The sequence below is a fragment of the Perognathus longimembris genome, chromosome 25 (assembly GCF_023159225.1).
Source record: "Perognathus longimembris pacificus isolate PPM17 chromosome 25, ASM2315922v1, whole genome shotgun sequence".
In the NCBI taxonomy this organism is placed as follows: Eukaryota; Metazoa; Chordata; class Mammalia; order Rodentia; family Heteromyidae; genus Perognathus; species Perognathus longimembris.
The window spans coordinates 25,102,107-25,121,091 of record NC_063185.1 but is presented as its reverse complement, the minus strand read 5'-3'; the positions used below and the strand labels follow the sequence as shown (position 1 = coordinate 25,121,091).

General features: G+C 38.7%; 1 protein-coding gene across 7 annotated transcripts in view; it reads left to right on the top strand.

Moving 5' to 3' along the window:
- Fbxw11 (F-box and WD repeat domain containing 11) overlaps positions 1-18,985 on the top strand; it is a 103,050-nt gene that overhangs the window by 65,422 nt on the left and 18,643 nt on the right. For all 7 annotated transcript variants that reach the window (XM_048333937.1, XM_048333933.1, XM_048333932.1 and 4 more), the window contains 5 exons: positions 3,269-3,455; positions 4,030-4,120; positions 12,535-12,672; positions 15,913-16,031; positions 17,761-18,010. In XM_048333937.1, the coding sequence (XP_048189894.1) occupies positions 3,269-3,455; positions 4,030-4,120; positions 12,535-12,672; positions 15,913-16,031; positions 17,761-18,010 (785 nt within the window). The remainder of the gene's footprint in view (positions 1-3,268; positions 3,456-4,029; positions 4,121-12,534; positions 12,673-15,912; positions 16,032-17,760; positions 18,011-18,985) is intronic.

Sequence of the window (18,985 nt, the reverse complement as noted above, 5' to 3'; positions counted from 1 at the left end):
ATACTACCCAGAGGTGATTGCTGGAGAAGGCTTTTTTTTTTTTTTTTGCCAGTCCTGGGCCTTGGACTCAGGGCCTGAGCACTGTCCCTGGCTTCTTTTTGGTCAAGGCTATCACTCTGCCACTTGAGCCACAGTGCCTCTTCTGGCCATTTTTATATATATGGTGCTGGGGAATCGAACCCTGGGCTTCATGTATACAAGGCAAGCACTCTTGCCACTAGGCCATATTCCCAGCCCTGGAGAAGGCATATTTATAGGTTATTAATTGTTACATTTGATACTGACTTTTTAGTATTCTTCTTTGGGGGGGGCGGGCAGGGGAGGGAAGGGTCTAAGACCAGGACTTTACTTGGTATCTGATGCTTTTGCTCACTAGCTGGCACTCTTCCTGAGCCACACCTCCAACCCCTCTAGCACTGTTCTTAATTTCAACAGTTACGTAGCATCTGAAAAGATTTTGTGGGGTTGATAAACCTAGATATGTATATAGGACGTTAAAAGCTATTATCTCTTGGAGATGAGATTTAAAATTTTAACTTTTTTTCTTATGTAGTTTGTCATTTTTTCTATAATGAACACAGAGTGTATATGTTAGGGACACAAAGCAGCTGGAGCCAGCATATAAATAAAAGATTGCACATGTTCCACCCAAGGACCAGTGAGGATAACCATGCTGAGTTTGTCTGAGTGCCCTTGAGGACTGAATAGAATAATGTGGGCTGGACCAGTAGAACTCTAGATGACTACTGAGATTGGTGGTCAGTGGTGGAACCCTTGAGTAATAGTGAAGACTTGGAGACTAGCCTGGAGAGAAATAGCTAATGTCATGGGTGCTGTCCTTGGTTCTGACCCACTTAACATGTGAGTCCACAGTTGGTTTAAAAACTTGCTGACATTTGCCCATTATGTGGATGTGATGTTGTTCTTCTGGTTTATAAAAATCAAGCTTTTTAGATGGATAGGTCAGGTATAGCTTTGAAGGTGCCTTCTCGCAAGGAGATACTGCTGCACAGATCAGCTCCTAACTGACTTAAAAGACAGAATTAGGTGAAATTGTTTTTGTTATTGTTGTTTTGCCAGGCCTAGGGCTTGAACTTAGGGCCTGGGCCCTGTCCCTGAGCCTCTTGGTGCTCAAGGCTAGCACTCTACCACTTGAGCCACTTCCAGGAAATTGTTTTTAATAGATGTTGATGGGGAGAGGGTGAAGATTTTTAGTTTTAGTTGCTTGCTGCCTAGAGATTCTGCTGTGAAATGACTGTAAGGGTTGCTGAAAGGAGACCACCATGCAGTTCAGGCAGAAAAGAGTTTATTGGGAGAGCCAAACTGCAACCTTACTCATGGCAGAGAGAGAGATTAAAAAGTGAAGGGTGAGAAGGAGGTGTGACTGCAGGAGAGGAGGAAATGACCTTAGAACCTGGGGGAATCTCCCACTGACCTGCCGGTGTGCACCTACCAGTTACCTGGTGGTTACAGGTGCTGGGCAAGGACTTCTAAGAAGGGTCAAGGGCAGTTTTGCTTGGGAAGAGAACAAAGGGGAGGGAGTCGGGAGTCTATGCTTTGTCATGAGGAGAAAAAAACAAAGGGATGGGCCATTTTCCCAGGCCTAACATTCCTAAAGGAATGTAAAGGCATTCTGCCTTTGGTTGTATAGCTTTAAGATAGCAAGTTCAAAGAAGAATGCCCTGAAGTCTTCATAGGTGGAATATTAGCTCTAGTCCAGGGTAAGAGGGTTAGTATATGATAATCAACAGAATAACAGTGTCATTTGGAGACTTGAAGAAATCTTTATAGTTTGTATTTTTTTATTGCTTTGCTTCTATTTATTTTTGTCTTTTTGAGATAAAATTTTGCTAAGTTGCCAAGGCCAGCCTCAGAGTTGAGATCCTCTTGCTTCTGAGTGCTTGGTAGGCATCACCATGCCTGATTTCACTCATTGTTTCACATGTTGCTATTTTTAAATAAGGCAGGGGCTGTACCCCTGGTTTTTTTTTTTTTGTTGTTGTTGTTTTTGGGCCAGCCCTGGGGCTTGGACTCAGGGCCTGAGCACTGTCCCTGGCTTCTTTTTGCTCAAGGCTAGCACTCTGTCACTTGAGCCACAGCACCACTTCTGTCCATTTTCTGTATATGTGGTGCTGGGGAATTGAACCCAGGGTCTCATGTATATGAGGCAGGCACTCTTGCCACTAGGCCATATCCCCAGCCCCATGTACCCCCCTGTTTTATACATACAAAGAAACTAGGGCTAAAAGTTTACAGATTCACCTACTCGCTAGTCTTTAACACTAAGCTTGCTAGAGAGAACAGGTATTAACTTTGTAAAATCTTCTGTTGTCTTTAAAATCTTTTCACAAGTTTGTTACCATTTTGCGGAAAATCCAGGCAACAGGATGCTTCACTGGTTGTTTCATGTTATTAGACTACTAAGAACTAGTCAGTGGTGAGTTTGGGATGTGGAGTTGCAATTTTCTATGTGGTCCTTGTTCATATTTAACCCTACATAGAAATAGGCCTGGGGAAGAGCTTGTTTTTCTTTATTATAGAAAGCATACCTGGAGACCCAGGAAGGAGCTAACAGGTAGCAACAGTGATTCCAGTAGTTATCTCCTTTCCATTGTAAAGAGAGGCCCTCAAGTGATTTGTAGACATGTGGCTGTTGCTTTTAAGGCTTTTTACCATATGTTTGGAAACAAAAAGTATTAACCACAAAAGGGAGATACAAAGTTTGACAAAAACACATCTAAGTGCAATTGACTTCAACACTTGGTCTGTCATAGCACTTTTCAAACTTTTTAAATCTGGGTTGTTTTCCCTTCTTACCTCCCAGGGACTCACAAAGATTGTGATTTGTTGTGAGAGACAGTGAATGATGGTAATAAACACAAATTTTGTAGTAAGAAATCTTGAGTTCCAGTACTGCTTCACCACATATCAAAACCTTGAGTATTTTGTTTGCCTCTCTCTGCCTCATCTACACAATTGGGGAGTCATTGGTCTTTAAGGATTTTGTAAGAAAAAATTTTTTAATCATAATATCAAAAAGAACTGTCCAAAGTCAACTTTTACACACAGGAAACAGTTGTCATAACAACAACAACAAAACCCAATGTGATGTGTATATGTTTATGAACTTAGGGCCTTTTGAATACTTACAGATCTTTTCATACCAAGTATTTCACCTGGGTCAGGATTTCTTCATTTCTGTTGCCTTTTAGGAAATGATGGCTAGTATATTTTCATCCCTCTGCCCATTCCTTTTTCTTTTTTCTAGAGCAAGGCTTAGATCACATAGCAGAAAATATTCTTTCCTACCTGGATGCCCGGTCTCTGTGTGCAGCCGAGCTGGTATGTAAAGAATGGCAGCGAGTGATCTCAGAAGGAATGCTTTGGAAGAAGTTGATTGAAAGAATGGTACGCACTGATCCTCTATGGAAAGGGCTGTCTGAACGAAGAGGGTGGTAAGTACTCTGCTTATTCCTTTCCAAAAAGTTTCTTTGTCACATAGTCAGCTTGATGCAAATTCGATAGTGTAGGAGAATGGATTGTCAAGAGTTGGCGGAATGACTTAAAGCTGCTAGAATTTCCCTTTCTCATTTGCTAAATGGCTCAGTTAGCACAGAGAAAGAGAGCTACAGACCAAGAGCAAGGTTGAGGTCTTGGCCTAAGTTAGACTTTTTACAAAGCTATATTAGCACTATGGAGCTGTCCAAAATGAAAGGCTAGATCACTGTGTGTTGGCACTCAGAAAACAAAGACAAGCAAATCACAGAGGTATGAATTGAATTAAGCTTTTTCTAAGATGGAAATGTAATTGTCAGAAACCCCGCTTTTGACTGAGGTACATAACTCAGTGGAAGAGCCCTTGCCTAGCATGAACAAGGAGATTCAGCCACAGCACTACAGGAAAAACTGTTCAAGCTCAGTGTAAGCTGATAGACATGAAAAATAGGAAATCTTTATAAGTTCCATGTTTAAATAAAATTCACTGTTGTGTGTATAAAAATATAACATGTGTTTGTTTTTGTTTGCCAGGGATCAGTATCTATTTAAAAACAGACCCACAGATGGCCCTCCCAATTCATTTTATAGATCCTTATACCCAAAGATTATCCAGGATATAGAGGTAACGTTATGATTTGTCTGTTTTATGGGCTCTTTTCATCTTCTTGTCAACTTTTTATATTGCCTTAGGGTGTTCCTTTGTTCTAAAATCGTGAAAAATCCTATCTTTAACTTAAAAGGTTAATGCTAACATAGCTTCACAATGGTGTCTAAATTGATAGAGATTGAAAGTAGTCATATTTTTTAGTAGTTTACCTTTTAAAATAAGTGTCTTAATGTATAACCTGCATCTGTTCTTCATTTTTTCTAAAACAAAAACTGGTCAGCAAAAACTGGTCAGGTGCCCACAGTTTAACACTAGCTCCATAGGAAGCCAAGGTGTGAGGATTGGTGTTTGAAGTCAGCCCAGGCAGAAAAAGGTCCCTGAGACTCCTAACCTCCATTTAACCAGCAAAAAGCCAGATACGGAGCTGTGGCTCTAATGGTAGAATGCCAGGCTTGAGCAGAAAAAGCTAAGGGACAACACCCAGATCCTGAGTTTAAGCCCCAGTACTAGTGAACATGTAGACATGCATTCTCTCCTCACCTCCCCCTCCCCCGAGAAAACCAACTGAAATGCTTCTTCAAAGTTACAAGTTAGTCAAAACAAATCCAAAATCAGCTTTGTATTCTAATTTAATAAGTTTACTAAAATCCAAGGCTTGGATTTTTAGGTAAGCATAGTTTTACAATTCTGAGTTACCTCTGAAAAAAGTACTGAAGTACTTTTCTTAGTTTTCCTTGCTAATTGTAGTTTTTCTAAAATAATTCAGAAATTATTTTAAGCAATGATTAAGTGGGTTTTATAGAGGAAATTATGCCTGTAGACCATTTTGGATTGCTGTATAACTTCCCCAGACTAGAAAAACTCTATAAACTTGAGATACATTAGAGATGTTTAATATTGTTCATGTGTTCTAATTAGTTGTTTTATTATTTAACTCCTTTCCTTGAACTAGGAAACACATGCTCAGGCATTTCTTATGAACTTTTTCACATGTGTTCTTGGCTGCCCTTAGCTACTTTACTCTTAAAAAAAAGTTTAGCCTACACTAGGCAGTGCTGAATCTCCCATAAAGTTACACTGAGCTTCCTAAACATGAGGTAATACTCTTCCCCTGGGTGATAGACATAAGATTTACCATGCCAAAAATCACTAGTGGAAAAACATACGCTTTTGGAGTACTGTCTCTCTGCTCCCCTTTTCAGGCAGATGTGAACTAATGGATCCATTCCATTAATGGTAAATCTAAATGTTCCTGGAATATTATTTCAGAGACAAACTCTTGCATATTATGCTCTCTGAAATGACCTTAAAGTAACTTTTTAGATAATTAAATAATTATGCCAGACAAATCATAGCATTTAGGAATTAATTGGGCCACTGTTAGTTTAGAACTTTAGATTTGGTTGACTTTACTGAGTTATAGGTGAGATGTAGTGTTAGCTGTAGTCTGAGGAGTGTGTGTGTGTATTTCAGGGAGAGGGGCTGTCTCTAGATACATCTACTAAGGTATTGTTTATCTTCAACTCTTAGGAACGACATTACTATCTGTTCTTTAATGAGTGTGTGAGGGGCAGCTATTTATGAAGTATTCCAAATTTCCTTGAGTGATTCTATCAAGTCACCCTTCAAGAGCTTCAAGTTGAAGATTTAATTTCATAGAAGACTAATCCTCATGACTACTGTTGCAATCAGCAGTGTGTACTCAGCATTCTGTGGTATAACACCATCTAACATAGCCATTTTTTCAGGCTGAAGTAATGTTACAGAGTTAGCAGATGGAAGGAGGACAGAGCCATGGGGGAAAACCATACTTGACGCAAAACCATTGGTCTTCCCAATGGTTCTTTCTTTTTTCTTTTCTTTCTTCTTCTTTTTTTTTTTTGGTGCCAGTCCTGGGACTTGAACTCAGCACAGTCCCTGAGCTTCTTTTTGCTCAAGGCTAGCACTGTACCACTTGAGCCACAGTGCCACTTCTGGTCTTTTCTGTTTATGTGGTACTGAGGAATTGAACCCAGGGTTTCATGCATTCTAGGCAAGCACTCTACCACTAAGCCACATTCCCAGCCCTTCCCAATTGTTCTTTTTTTTCTTTTTTTGGCCAGTCCTGGAGCTTGAACTCAGGGCCTGAGCACTGTCCCTGGCTTCTTTTTGCTCAAGGCTAGCACTCTGCCACTTGAGCCACAGCACCACTTCTGGCTGTTTTCTGTATATGTGGTGCTGGGGAATCGAGCCCAGGGCCTCATGTATACAAGGCAAGCACTCTTGCCACTAGGCCATATCCCCAGCCCCCAATTGTTCTTAAAGTATGGTCTGGGAAAACCCACTGGTTGGCCACAATAGTCTCTTCCAGATTTTTGTGGGCTAAGTCTCTTAGTATAAGGAATGATATTTATACTTCAGTATAATCACTGGTGGTTATATGACAAAAGTAATGTTCCACTAACGGAGCATTTTGTACAAATACTCTATTAGAAATTTGTAATATGTTTTCTCATTAAACAGATTGGGCAAATCCTGAAAAATAGTTTCAAGTCCTTACTTAAAAATTGAAGAGATATGGGCTCAAAAATGTCTTGCTTTAGGTCATAGAGCCATTGAGTGATGGAGTCTGGAATGTACCTTAAACTCTTCTGCCCTCAGATAAGCTTGTGTTATGTAGATTGCTGGTGTTCCCTCAAGATAAAATTCTCCCCTCTGTTTCAGGAGTATGGCTTATTCTGTCCAAGGTAGACACACATGGAGAAAGTTCTTGCATATGATCCATGAATCCAACAGCTGAGAATACACCAGTCTGTCTCTGCTTCTGTGGCTGGTATTAAACCAGCAAGATGTAGTGATTATAAGTACCTCCCTTTGAGCCCTTTTAGTATGCCATGAACTATGTTGTATGATTGTCAAATTTAATTTTCACACAGTACATATTATGTCCTTGTCTATAATAAGGAATTATTGAGGTTTAATACTTAGTTAAGTAGAAGAAATTGTTTTTTAGCTGAATTCTGTCTTGCTCTGTGTTTGTAGTTGTTATTTCTTTTCAAAGTGGAAAATTCAAGAAGGGAGCAAGAGGTGTGTTGTTTATCCCTATGCCAGTCCCATCTTTTTCTAGAGTATGGCTACTTAGCATCCTTGATTGCAAGTTGTGAAAAGATTATGAGTTAAGATTACTTAAGACTTATTCTAGTCCCATAAAGGGAAAGGTAGTTTAAATGGGTTTTAAGCACATTGCCAAAAGACAAATTAGCATCCATAAACAGCTTCAAAGTCTTTTTCTCCCTTATATTGGCAAAGTGGCCAGTTCACAATTCCTTTTCTTCTTTTTCCTTTTTCTATCTTAACCTTTAGCTTTGTTCTTGCTGGCTTCTAAAATCCATCCTTTCCTGGATTTGTTTGATGAGCACAAGGAAATGTTCATTACTGAACTTTGCCCTTCCACATTGACCCACTAAAAACAGGCTAAACTTTAAGAAAAATGTAGACAACTTGATTTAGTGGCTAGCTCCCATTATTCTCGCAAGGATCTTTTGAGAAATGAAGCCTAGAGAGAGTAAACATTCATTCTTAGATTTCTGCAAAGGTTGATCTCTCCTGGGTATTCTTACCACATAGAAAGGATTTGCAGGGCCTCTGGGATTCCTGGAAAGCCCAGAGTTCATTCCTAAGAGAGGCAGCCCTATTCTCCTTTGCTATTCAGAGTCACAATCATCCTTACATTTACTAATGGTGGCTTATTGCTTATTGCTTATTACTAGAGTGATCCCCAAATTGTTAAAACTAAGATTCTTACTCCCAAGCCACCAAATGTCCATACACAAAAACACTGTAGCAAAGCTCTGATGTTCTGACCTTAAATATTTCTCTTTGGAAAACATTTCACAGTAGTGACAGACCCCATTCATGCAGTACACCTAGTTCTTCCTTTATACTGGAGTAGAGGCTTTGGAGCCTCTCCTTGGGATAGACCATTGGGAAAATGATGGTGTGCTGGATCACACTTCTTTATAAACCACACTATATTCAGGGAAAGTGGAGAGCTTTTTTGTGGTTTGCAAAACTTGATATTAACATTGTCTTGACCAGTAAATGTTGAAACTTGCCCACCCACCCAGTTGTGTTTAGGCTTCTAAAAATAATGTTATTCCTCCATACTGAGACATCTGTTTCCACTCTAGTACAAATTTAAATGCTGCTATATACTCTGTGTGTCATGGCTATTTTCCCAGTATTTTGAAATTTTGCATAGGGTAAGGGGATTTTACACTTTCTCAAAAAAACACCAACTGTTCCCTCCAGTAGCTATACCATGTGATGGTGAAATGAAGTGGCAGGTATCTACATAATTAGAGGGGTGCACCTGTATGGGATGTAGATGCCAGCTGTTGATAGTAGTTAAGTTCCATTTGATGACCAAGCCATCTTCCTGAAATATTAGGAGTGCTCAGGCTAGCAGCATTAATTTTCAGCCTTGATCAAGACATTAGTTGCTTGGATGAGAAGACTTTTTTTTTTTTTTTTTAACTGGGCCACTGTATTTGGTCAGTGTTTTCCACAAACATCGTGATGAGTACTTTACATATCTAATTTTACTTGATCCCTTCTAATATTTTTAAGGGATTAGATATTACTATTCCTATTTTTACAGAGGAGGAAATTGTTGTTCAGATAGTCTGAGTTGTTTGCCAAAGCTGCTGCTTGACCTAGGTATTTTCTACTATAGTGGGCTGCCTGCCACTTTTAAAGGTCTAGTTTTTCTAATTATGAGTTTGAGGTCAACAGAGTTGGTGGTAGTGTTTCTCGGGCCGGCACAGTCAGCTGCTTTTGTGTGTGGGTGGCCTTGGGAATTGAGGAGAGTACCTTGTGTGGCTACAGCTGTCTAGGACTCCCTGATCTGGTCCTAGCAAGTTATGCTTGCCTTGGGATTTAGGAACCTAGTTGTATTTTTAAATAGCCCTAGCTGGGGACTTCTGAAAATGGCCCACTGGAAATTATTCACAACCTTTTCCTTTTTTAAAATTTAGAAATGTCTTTCTATGTAGAAACTTGGGCTATTTATAAGCATTGAGAAGAGAAGCTATTTCCTGACATTGTACTAAGAAAAGAAGTGTGATGCCTAGCATAACTTTGAGATGTCTATCCTCTATCTCCAGTTTGAGAAGCACTGGGTGGGAGTAAACAGTATGGTCCAGCCTTTATTGGGGGTGTCTTAGGTTGACTCTGTGGCTAAGGCCCTGCTTCTCTCTGTATGTCTTCAGAGGAGTAAGGATAATAAAAGTTGTGACCAAGTCACCCAGTTCAAGTGGCTGTTTTAGAACAGTAGAGAAGCATGTAGGAAATTCCCTTAAATGGGAAAAAAAATTCAGACAGCCCATGTAATTGTAAATGTGCCATTTCTGTTCATTGAAATACTGGGAAAGGTGGCTTAGTGGTAGAGTACTTGCCTAGCATGCATAAAGCCCAAGGTTTGTTTCCTCAGTACCACATAAACAGAAAATGCTGGAAGTGGTGCTGTGGCTTAAGTGGTAGAGTGCTGGCCTTGAGCAGAATGGAATACGCTCAGGGACAGTGCCCAGGCTCTGAGTTCAAGCTGCAGAACTAGTGCAAAAAAAAAAAAGGAAAGAAACACAGAAAGCAATTGTATTCTGTTTTAACCCTTAAACACTGCTCAGTGAATTTAGCAACTTACACAATATGTGTGTAAGCAATGCTTTGTGTTAGTCTTGTAGCACTTATGGTTTGCATGGAGTCAACTCTACTGGCTCCCAGTGCTCTCACCTAATATGAATAGCTAGTGCCTACGGTAACAGGCCAGGAAGTAGATTAGTTACTGGCAAATTTTGCCTCCTCAGTTAGTATATGCCTGTCACTGTCTTCAAAACACTTCTCTAAAAGCACTGTGTTCAGTTTGAGAAGTTCTTTATAGTCTGGATCCCCTTTGTAAAAGTTGGTAATACAGACAGATTGATGTTTGCCTTGACACAGGTACCAGAGATAGTTCTGAAAAGTGACATTAAAACATTTTGCTAACTCACTAGAAATGGTGACCCAGGCTCAGATGTCCTGACTTCATAGCAGATGGGCTAGTACGTTCTCCTGGCATCTCCATAACAACCTCCTTGTATCCCAACGTATTGTAAATACACCATCCTGTTCTCTCAAAGCTGTATATGGCTCTTTGAAGGTACAGATACTTCTAAGACCTTTGCTAAACACCGGGGCCATAAGTGATGGAGGCATTACCTTTTAATACTTAAAGGTGTATGTATATTAATATCTGAACTGTCATTTCTTTTAAAATGTGGCAGTAATCCTGCTTCAGAGCTAGGCTAATTCAGTTAGCTAGAAAATACTTTGGTCTTTTTATTCCATATCTGCAGATTCAGCCAACTATATAGGTCAGAAGTATTTGGAACAAATGCTAACGGGAACATATGCTGTTTGTTTTTGATAAAGGTTCTCTAAACAATAGTTTAAACATTTATGTTGAATTAGGTAGTAAAAACTGATGTAGATATTATTGAAGTTTATGAGAGTATATGCATAGTTTATATGGAAATCTTATACCATTATTTGTGTGTGTTTGTGTGTGCATGTGTATTTATATGACTAGAACATCTGTAGACTTTGGTTTTTGTGCTGAGTTGTGAAGCCAATCCCAGTGGGTATGGAGGGAAAACACATAGTACTTGGAAAGCATACTACCAGAGAAATTTTAACATTTTCAAGAGTACAGAGGCTACTTTCTTCAAAGTAAGAGGATTTATGATTTGTTAAACATTAGCAGAGCTAGTGATTAGATATTTAAGGTTTAAGTAATTAGGCTATTACGTATTCAGAAATAATCTTTGAAACTATACCTTAAAATAAGTGTGACCAGGTATTGTGGTCATTATTGTTCCCTAATTTCAAGAACCAAAAATTTAGACTAATTGCTCTTAGAGACCTTGCCATTTTTGACCCTGGGGAAATTTGTCTCCACTTCCAAAGGCAGGCTATTCTGGGCCTCTACCTCCTTACTAAACCCCGTGTGATAGTCTTGGGCTGCAGTGCCCTTGATCTCCCTCCATTCTGGAGTACAGAGTTCAATAACATCACTCTGTGGCACTGATGTTTTATTAACACTCTCTCTGTTCACTGCCTGTAGAGCTATATTTCTTCATAGACTTGAATCAGAAGGAACTGGATGTGACTTCCTGCTAGTCCAGTAAATAGTTTTGTTGTCTTGGAAAGATTAAACTTCTATTTCCTTGTTTGTAAAAGAGAAGTAATGTGAACTTCCTTGCAAGGTCATTACACTGATCTTTCAGTCAGGTAAACTTAGAATACAGATGTTTTCTTAATTTGTGATTGGATTACATCATGACAAATTCATTATATGTTAAATGCACTAAATTCATCTAACCTATCTGAAACTCACAGCTCAGTACACTGTAGGTTGTTTGTTTCCTTTTGTGGTTGAGTATCTTGTTGCTGCATCTTAGCATTGCAAACCTCCAGGGAAAAGATAAAAATTCAGAGTATAGTGGACATGTATTACTTTTGCATCACAAAGCCAAGAAAAACCTTAAGTATAACCGTTGTAAGCTAAGGACCATCTTTACCTCTAGATCTGGATGCTGTGTGCATACATACTAAAGGTGTGTATGTGTGTAGGAGGAGGGTGGTGGTAATGGTGATAGTGGTTGGTTGTTTTTGAAACAAGGTCTCACTGTGAAGACCAGGCTTCCCTCAAACCTGCCAGCTTCCTGCCTTAGTTCTTAGTACAGAGATTACAGGTGTGTTCTACCCTACCTGGGTCTGTGCCTCATTTGAATGCTTCTTGGATGTCTCCTGATGTTTTTATCCCAAATGCTTTCACAGTACCTGGAATATATTAACATCCCAGAGAGCATCAGAAGAATGACAGATGGGACTAAAATGTGCCCTTCTGTGAAGTGGTTTTAGTTTGATGGTATATTAAAAACTGATGACAAAATTCTTTCTTTGTAGTTGACATGTACTAGTTACATGTTATCTTCTCTGAATGATCAAGACATTGCTTTAATTGGATACGTACATTGTCATGAATGCTTAATGTCCAGCAGTCTTTTGCCAAATATTGTAATGGACATTAGAGAATAACCTAGTGAAGTCTTGTATATTTGTATGTTTTAGGTGCAAATGACATTTAGGTGTCAGTAACTTTTTCTAAACATTTTGAATTCTGTCTAGACCATTTCAAACCTAACCCAAAACTCACTGGAAGTCCTGTGCCAGTTTACCAGACAGGCAGGGAAAGTTTTTGGAAACAAAATATTTATTAATTGGAAAACAGTGTGATTCCTATCCACAGACAGTAGCAGTGGTATGCTCTTCTGGAAAAAAAATGACACATTCTAAAACCTAAAAGAACAATTAATTCACAAAAACTCATCTTTTACCTCCTTTCTTTCCAGACTATAGAATCTAACTGGCGATGTGGGCGCCATAACTTACAGAGGATTCAGTGCCGCTCTGAAAATAGTAAAGGAGTCTACTGTTTACAGTATGATGATGAAAAAATTATCAGTGGCCTGCGAGATAATTCTATTAAGGTAAACCGCTGCGTTTGTGTGTAAAATTTTTAAAATATTGGTTGAAATATTGGTTATATTTCAACCAAATATTTACTACAGATTGGTTTTTATCTGTTCTGTTCTACCTTAGCAGCTCCCAGAGTGGTTTGGAAGAACTAGAACCAGAGAATAAAGACCTGGACCACCTCATTTCTTGTGCTCCTCTAAGCAAGCCCTCACAATGTTCTCTGTTTAAGTGTAAATAAGAAGTTCTCCGGTTTCACTAGGTCCTTGATTACTTTGCTAGCTGGTGAAAATACTCTTGGTTTGACTGGAAATGAAAGCATTGGCTTTTATATTTTCTGACAAGGGCTCCAATATTAAAATGAGAAGAAAAAAAAAACCCCATAGAGCAACTTAAGTTGTTTCTATTCACTTTTCAATAATAAACTGCATTACTTCTCTGTTTAGTTGGTTTGACAGATGAGGTGACTGTTTTACATTGTAGCTAATAAGCTCATCATATTGAAGAAAATAGTGAGGATTTTTAAAAACACATACATATACAAGGAAGATCAATCTTTTTGATGATGTTATTTTGATAACCAAAGTAATAATCAAGGTAAAGAATAGTTGTATGTCCCTTCATCCCCTTGTCCTCCTCCTTGGAAATCACATCTTCACCACTTAACCCCCTGTGCACTAGAAACCAGTGATCTTTTTTCCTGATCCTATCATTTATTTTCCTTTTCCAGAACATCCTATCAAAGGATTTATACTAACAGTGGATTTTAGGTTTATGATTATAAAGGGGATGTACAGAGGTATTACAGTTACATGTTAGGTAATGAGTCTGTTATGTTTTGGACGTCACCTCTTCCCTCACACTCCCAGTTTTTCCCTCCCATCTCCACCCACAAGTTATATAGTTTACTTTCAACATAGTGTCCTATGAGTATACTTCTGCATTTGTTCACCTTTTGCCCCTCCATTTCTGTTCAATGGATTTTTATAATGTAGTCTTTGAGTCTGATTTCTTATAGTTAGCACAATACATTTGAGATGTGTGTATTGTATTTAACAAGTTAATGCACTTTTATTGCTGAATAGTATTACATTTTCTTAAGGACACCATAATTATCCACTTAGTTATTAAAGGACATTTGTACTGCTTGCAATTTCTCATAATTGTGAATAAAACTATTATAAATAATGCATATTAGGTCTTTGGAAAGTGTAAGTTTTTAATTCACTTGAGTAAAAACTGGGAATAGGATTACGTGCTCATCAGGTGAAATATTGGGCTTGGTGATACAACACCAAAAGCATAATCTATGAAAGAAAGGACAAATGAGCTAGCCCTCACGTAAATTAAAAAAAAAAAAAGTGCTCTGTCAGATATGCTGTTAAGAGCAGGAAGAAATAATTTCTGCTGCATACTGGCAGAAAATTATTTATTTGTAAAAGACATACCTGATAAAGACTGTTATCCAAAATGTGCAAAATCTTTAACAATAAGAAAATAACCATATTTAAAAAATAGGAAAATACCTTAATAGACATTTTACCAGAGAAGATATGCAGATAGCAAAGAGCATTTCAAAGATGTCATGCATTATGTATCATCAGGAAAATGCAAATTAAAGTTACAGTGTGATATATGTTATCTATTAGCGTGGTTAACAGCTAGAACAAATGGTGGTCAGGAGGTAGAGCCACAGGACCTCTCATTCATAGCTGGTGAGAATGCAAAATAATACAGCCACGTTGGAAGGCAGTTTGGCAGTTCTAAAACTGCCGCCATATGACCCATTAATTGGCACTACTTAGTATTTACTCAACGGAGATGAGAGCTTATGTCTACCCCAACCCTGTGCATATGTTTATAACAGCTTTATTCACAATCACCAAAACTTGGAAACAAGCAAAGTGACCTTCAATTGGTGAATGGATAAATAAACTGATATATTTATATAAAGGAATAATTTTCCACATTAAAAAGAAATTAACTTCTCAAGATGCAAAAAGACATGGAATAATCTTAAATGCATATTACTAAGTTAAAGAAGCCAATGCTTCCAAATACCTGACATTTTGGAAAAGAAAAACTATGAAGACAGGTAGGAACAAAGAGCACTCTGTACAAACAAGCAGTGCTTATATTTAATTTTCTTTTATCTTAAATATATGATATACACATATACATATATACATGCATACAAACACATATATACAGAGTTATGTTACAGTTTAGACAGTTTTTAATCTTGATTTTTAATGTGTAACTATAATAAGGCATTGCATTTTCTCATTAAAAATTCTTCATTGCTGGGTGTTGGTAGCGCATGTCTGTAATCCTAGCTACTCAGGAGGCTGAGATCTGAGGATCACAGTTCAAAGCCAGCCCAGGCAGGAAAGTCCATAGACTTTTATCTCCAATTAACCACCAGAAAACTGAAAGTGACACTGTGGCTCCAGTGGTAGAGCTCTAGCCTTGAACTGAAAAGCTCAGGGACAGCACCCAGGCCCAGAGTTCAAGCCCCATGACAGACCCAAACAATAGCAACAAAAAACCCAACCCCCAAAACTCTTCATAGCTAAGCTCTGGTGACTTATGCCTGTAATCCTAGCTTAATCAAAGGCTAAGGTATGATGATTGTAATTCAAACCCAGCCCAAGCAGGAAAGTTCATGAGACTCCTATCTCAGTTAACCACAAAAACAAGCCAGAAGTGGAACTATAGCTGAAGTTGCAGGGCACCAGCCTTGAGTGGAAAAGCTAAGGGACAGCATTCAAGCTCTGAGTTCAAGCCCCAGTACTAGCATATGCACAGTCATAATACACACAGTGGGTGTGGGGATAAGGAGTGGGGGGGAACTCTTCATAGTTTGTTGTGAGATTTTCCCCAAATGTTGAAGATTTCATTTCTCATTTTTTGTTTTTGTAAATATAAGGTATATGCATTATTAAAAGGCTTAATAGATGTTGCCACAGAAGATGCATGAACTATAAAGATTTTATATTAAAACTTCCTTTATAAGGCTATTGGTAAGTGTATTTAGTACAATAGCTAAGGATTCAAATTAAGCAAAGCACTGTGTTGCTTCTAGAAATGCATCAGTATTTCCCGTATTCCTTCTTGTCATTTCTCACCTGTTTGATATTTATCTCTTACTGTAACATAGAACCTTTTATGATCCAGAGCACAAGGCAGGATACTAACATAAGCAAAAATGTTCTGCACTAAATCACTATTTGTGGTTGATCATCTCTCAATAGATTTGGGATAAAACCAGTCTGGAATGTTTGAAAGTGTTAACAGGACACACAGGCTCTGTCCTCTGTCTCCAGTATGATGAGCGTGTCATTGTAACTGGCTCTTCAGATTCTACGGTGAGGTGAGTATTCTAACTTGATTGCTCCCACTTGGTCATTCTTCCATGAGGAGAGTGAGTTGCACACCTGCTTATAAGATTGACACATTTCATATACATTTTTATCTGCTATATTTCAAGGCCATTTTTTAATGTAGATGTTTAAGTAATTGTGGGCAGGAAAGCTAATTAAAATTTTTTAAATTGTTATTGTCAAGGTAATGTTACAGTTATATAAGTTAGGTAGAGGGTAATTTCTTTTTAGGCAATGTCATCCCTTCCTTGCTGTCTCCCAGTTCTTTCCTCTCATCCCCACCCATAAGTTGTGTAGTTCATTTTTACTGTAGTGTTCGTTAAGTACCATTGCTGCATGTGTTCACCCTTTGTCCCTCCATTTCTGTGCTTCCCCTTATATTCCCAAAGACTTATAAATGAACAAACAGAACAAAAAGGAAAGAAAATAAAAGCAGCAAAAAAGAAAACTTTGTTTCATTCTGATGTGTGTGTGTATGTGTATGTGTATGTGTATGTGTATGTATGCACATGGGCATTGTGCCTTTCTGTTCCTTTCCTAAGAGTATCTTCCTTTGGTTTTACTGTGTTTAAATGCCTAGAGACCTGTATAATTAATTAAGTCGCAGTATTTTAGATCTGGCTCTTTTTAAAATGTGTATTAGTCCTCTTACCCTGCTTTATAGAGATAATGTCATGGTTTCCCATAAAATGCATTCTTTAGCTTGCTTTCTCCTCTTGGGAACCAGTGGTCTAGAGTAGAGAGGAGGAAGTATAGTAAGTGCCACAGAGAGAATTAGAGGCAGTTTGTAGAGCCTTTTGAGAGGAATAAGGCAAGTGAAAGCTGCAAGCCAGATAATCTCGTAGTTATTTTGTATATTCTCTGAGCTTTCACATCAGCCTTCTGTTGGAAAATCAAGATCAGAGAAGTTAAATAATTTCTCCAGAGTTAAAGGACATTTCGAACCTGAAATGTATATTTAACACAAGATTATTGATAGCCTTTCCGGTGGTGAAAGCTTTAGTTTCTAGTTGCTGTTCAAGGGGCAAGGAAAGATGAGAGTGGTAATGTTTCATTGCAAAAGAAAAGTGAGGCCTGCTAGGTGGGATCATAAGTGAAGTCCACTCTTACACCGTGGGTTTGGCATGAGGTATCACAGTTTCTCTTATTCAGTTAGTTTTCATTACTAGGCTTTAGCCATGCTCCTGGTCCTTTTGGACCTAGGCAGCTGCTTTTAACACAGATAATGGCTCAGTCTTTGGAGTCAGAGGCTTTCCCCTCCTCTGATTTGTGGGAACTTGGTCTCCGAGGAGATTTGGACCGCAAAAAAGCTCTGACATTTAAGGTTGCACATAACACTCCCATACCTTTGATTTGAAGTTAGCAAAAACTTCATGCTTGTGCTTGTCTTCCACTGCCAAGCATTGCTTTTGTCACCACATACCTGCTGGAAACCTACTGTCTTTAGAGGGCATCATTGCCATCACCACAAGCCTTTAGACACCAAACTTGAATACCTACCTGAGTTTCAAATAAACTTGAGCAGAGCCACTATTACCTACCTTCTCTAAATCATCACAGCACTTCTCAGCAAGCAAGAAAGCTGCTGCTGCTCACCACCCCACCTTTAATTGTTTGATTTTATTTATTAAAATTTTTAAAGCTTGTACTTAAGTACATTAAGGATCTTTCCCTGGCTGTCATAGTAATTAAGCATCATGTGTATCTGTTCCCTTCTAGAGTGTGGGATGTGAATACAGGTGAAGTTCTGAACACACTGATCCATCACAATGAGGCTGTACTGCACTTACGCTTCAGCAATGGATTGATGGTGACTTGTTCCAAGGACCGCTCCATCGCTGTGTGGGACATGGCTTCTGCCACTGATATCACTTTACGCCGTGTCCTGGTTGGACACCGTGCTGCTGTCAATGTAGTAGACTTTGATGACAAGTACATCGTGTCTGCTTCTGGAGATAGGACCATCAAAGTAAGTTTCTGCAATTAGGACCTGCCTGCTCCTGTCCCTTAAACAGCAGAAAAAGCAGAGGTGGCTCATGGCAGTCGGAACCTGGCAGGAGTGGAAACAACCCGAGTTACTCCCATCCCATATGCCTACACAGTCACTAGCCAGAGAAGAAGAAAAGCCATCCAATAGACAATGGTTCACAGTAGAAAGCAGTCCCTTCTTAAGAGACAGCAAATTAATCTATGAGCTAAGAATGTCACATAAGCACTTCACCCTCCCAGCATTCATATCTGTTTCACAAACATGACTCCCACAATGAAGCGTTGTGTTGGAGATTACAGGACTAGATAGGGGGAGAGTTTTAATTCATTTTATTCACTTAATTTTGAGGGCTTATAGTAGAGAAATGAGGATGAACAAGACATGTCCCTGCCTTTGTGGATATAGGCCTGTGTTCTATGATGTCCCACCATATACGGTAAATGTATTTCCATTTCAGTATCAATGCTAGCTTTAAAAACTATTAGCTTTCTTATTATTTTATAACAGCCTTACCCAGATAGAATTTCTGTACTACAATTCAGCATTTATAGTTCAGTGGCCTTAAGAATCATGTATAACACTGGAACTATATGTTTTCTGAACTTTTAAAATCAAATTTTAGCCAAACACTTCATATCTAGTAGCAGTCAACTCTACTGCCTACCTGCTCCTTCCCCTACATTTAGAAGAACTGCCGAACTATTTTCAAAGTACAATCCTACCAGCAATATATGAGGGGTTGAACATTCACAAAGAATCTTCTTTTAATGACCATCACCAGACAGAATTCTGGTGAATAGCCCCACAAATCGCAGACTGTATTGCATCAAGCATTAGATTAGGTAATCTGAAAGATGACAACCAGGGTTTGTGTGCATTAACTTGCTTCATGCTCACACCAGTTAATACAAGACCAGTGTCTGGAAGTCGAAAGGATTTGGGCCTTAAGACAAA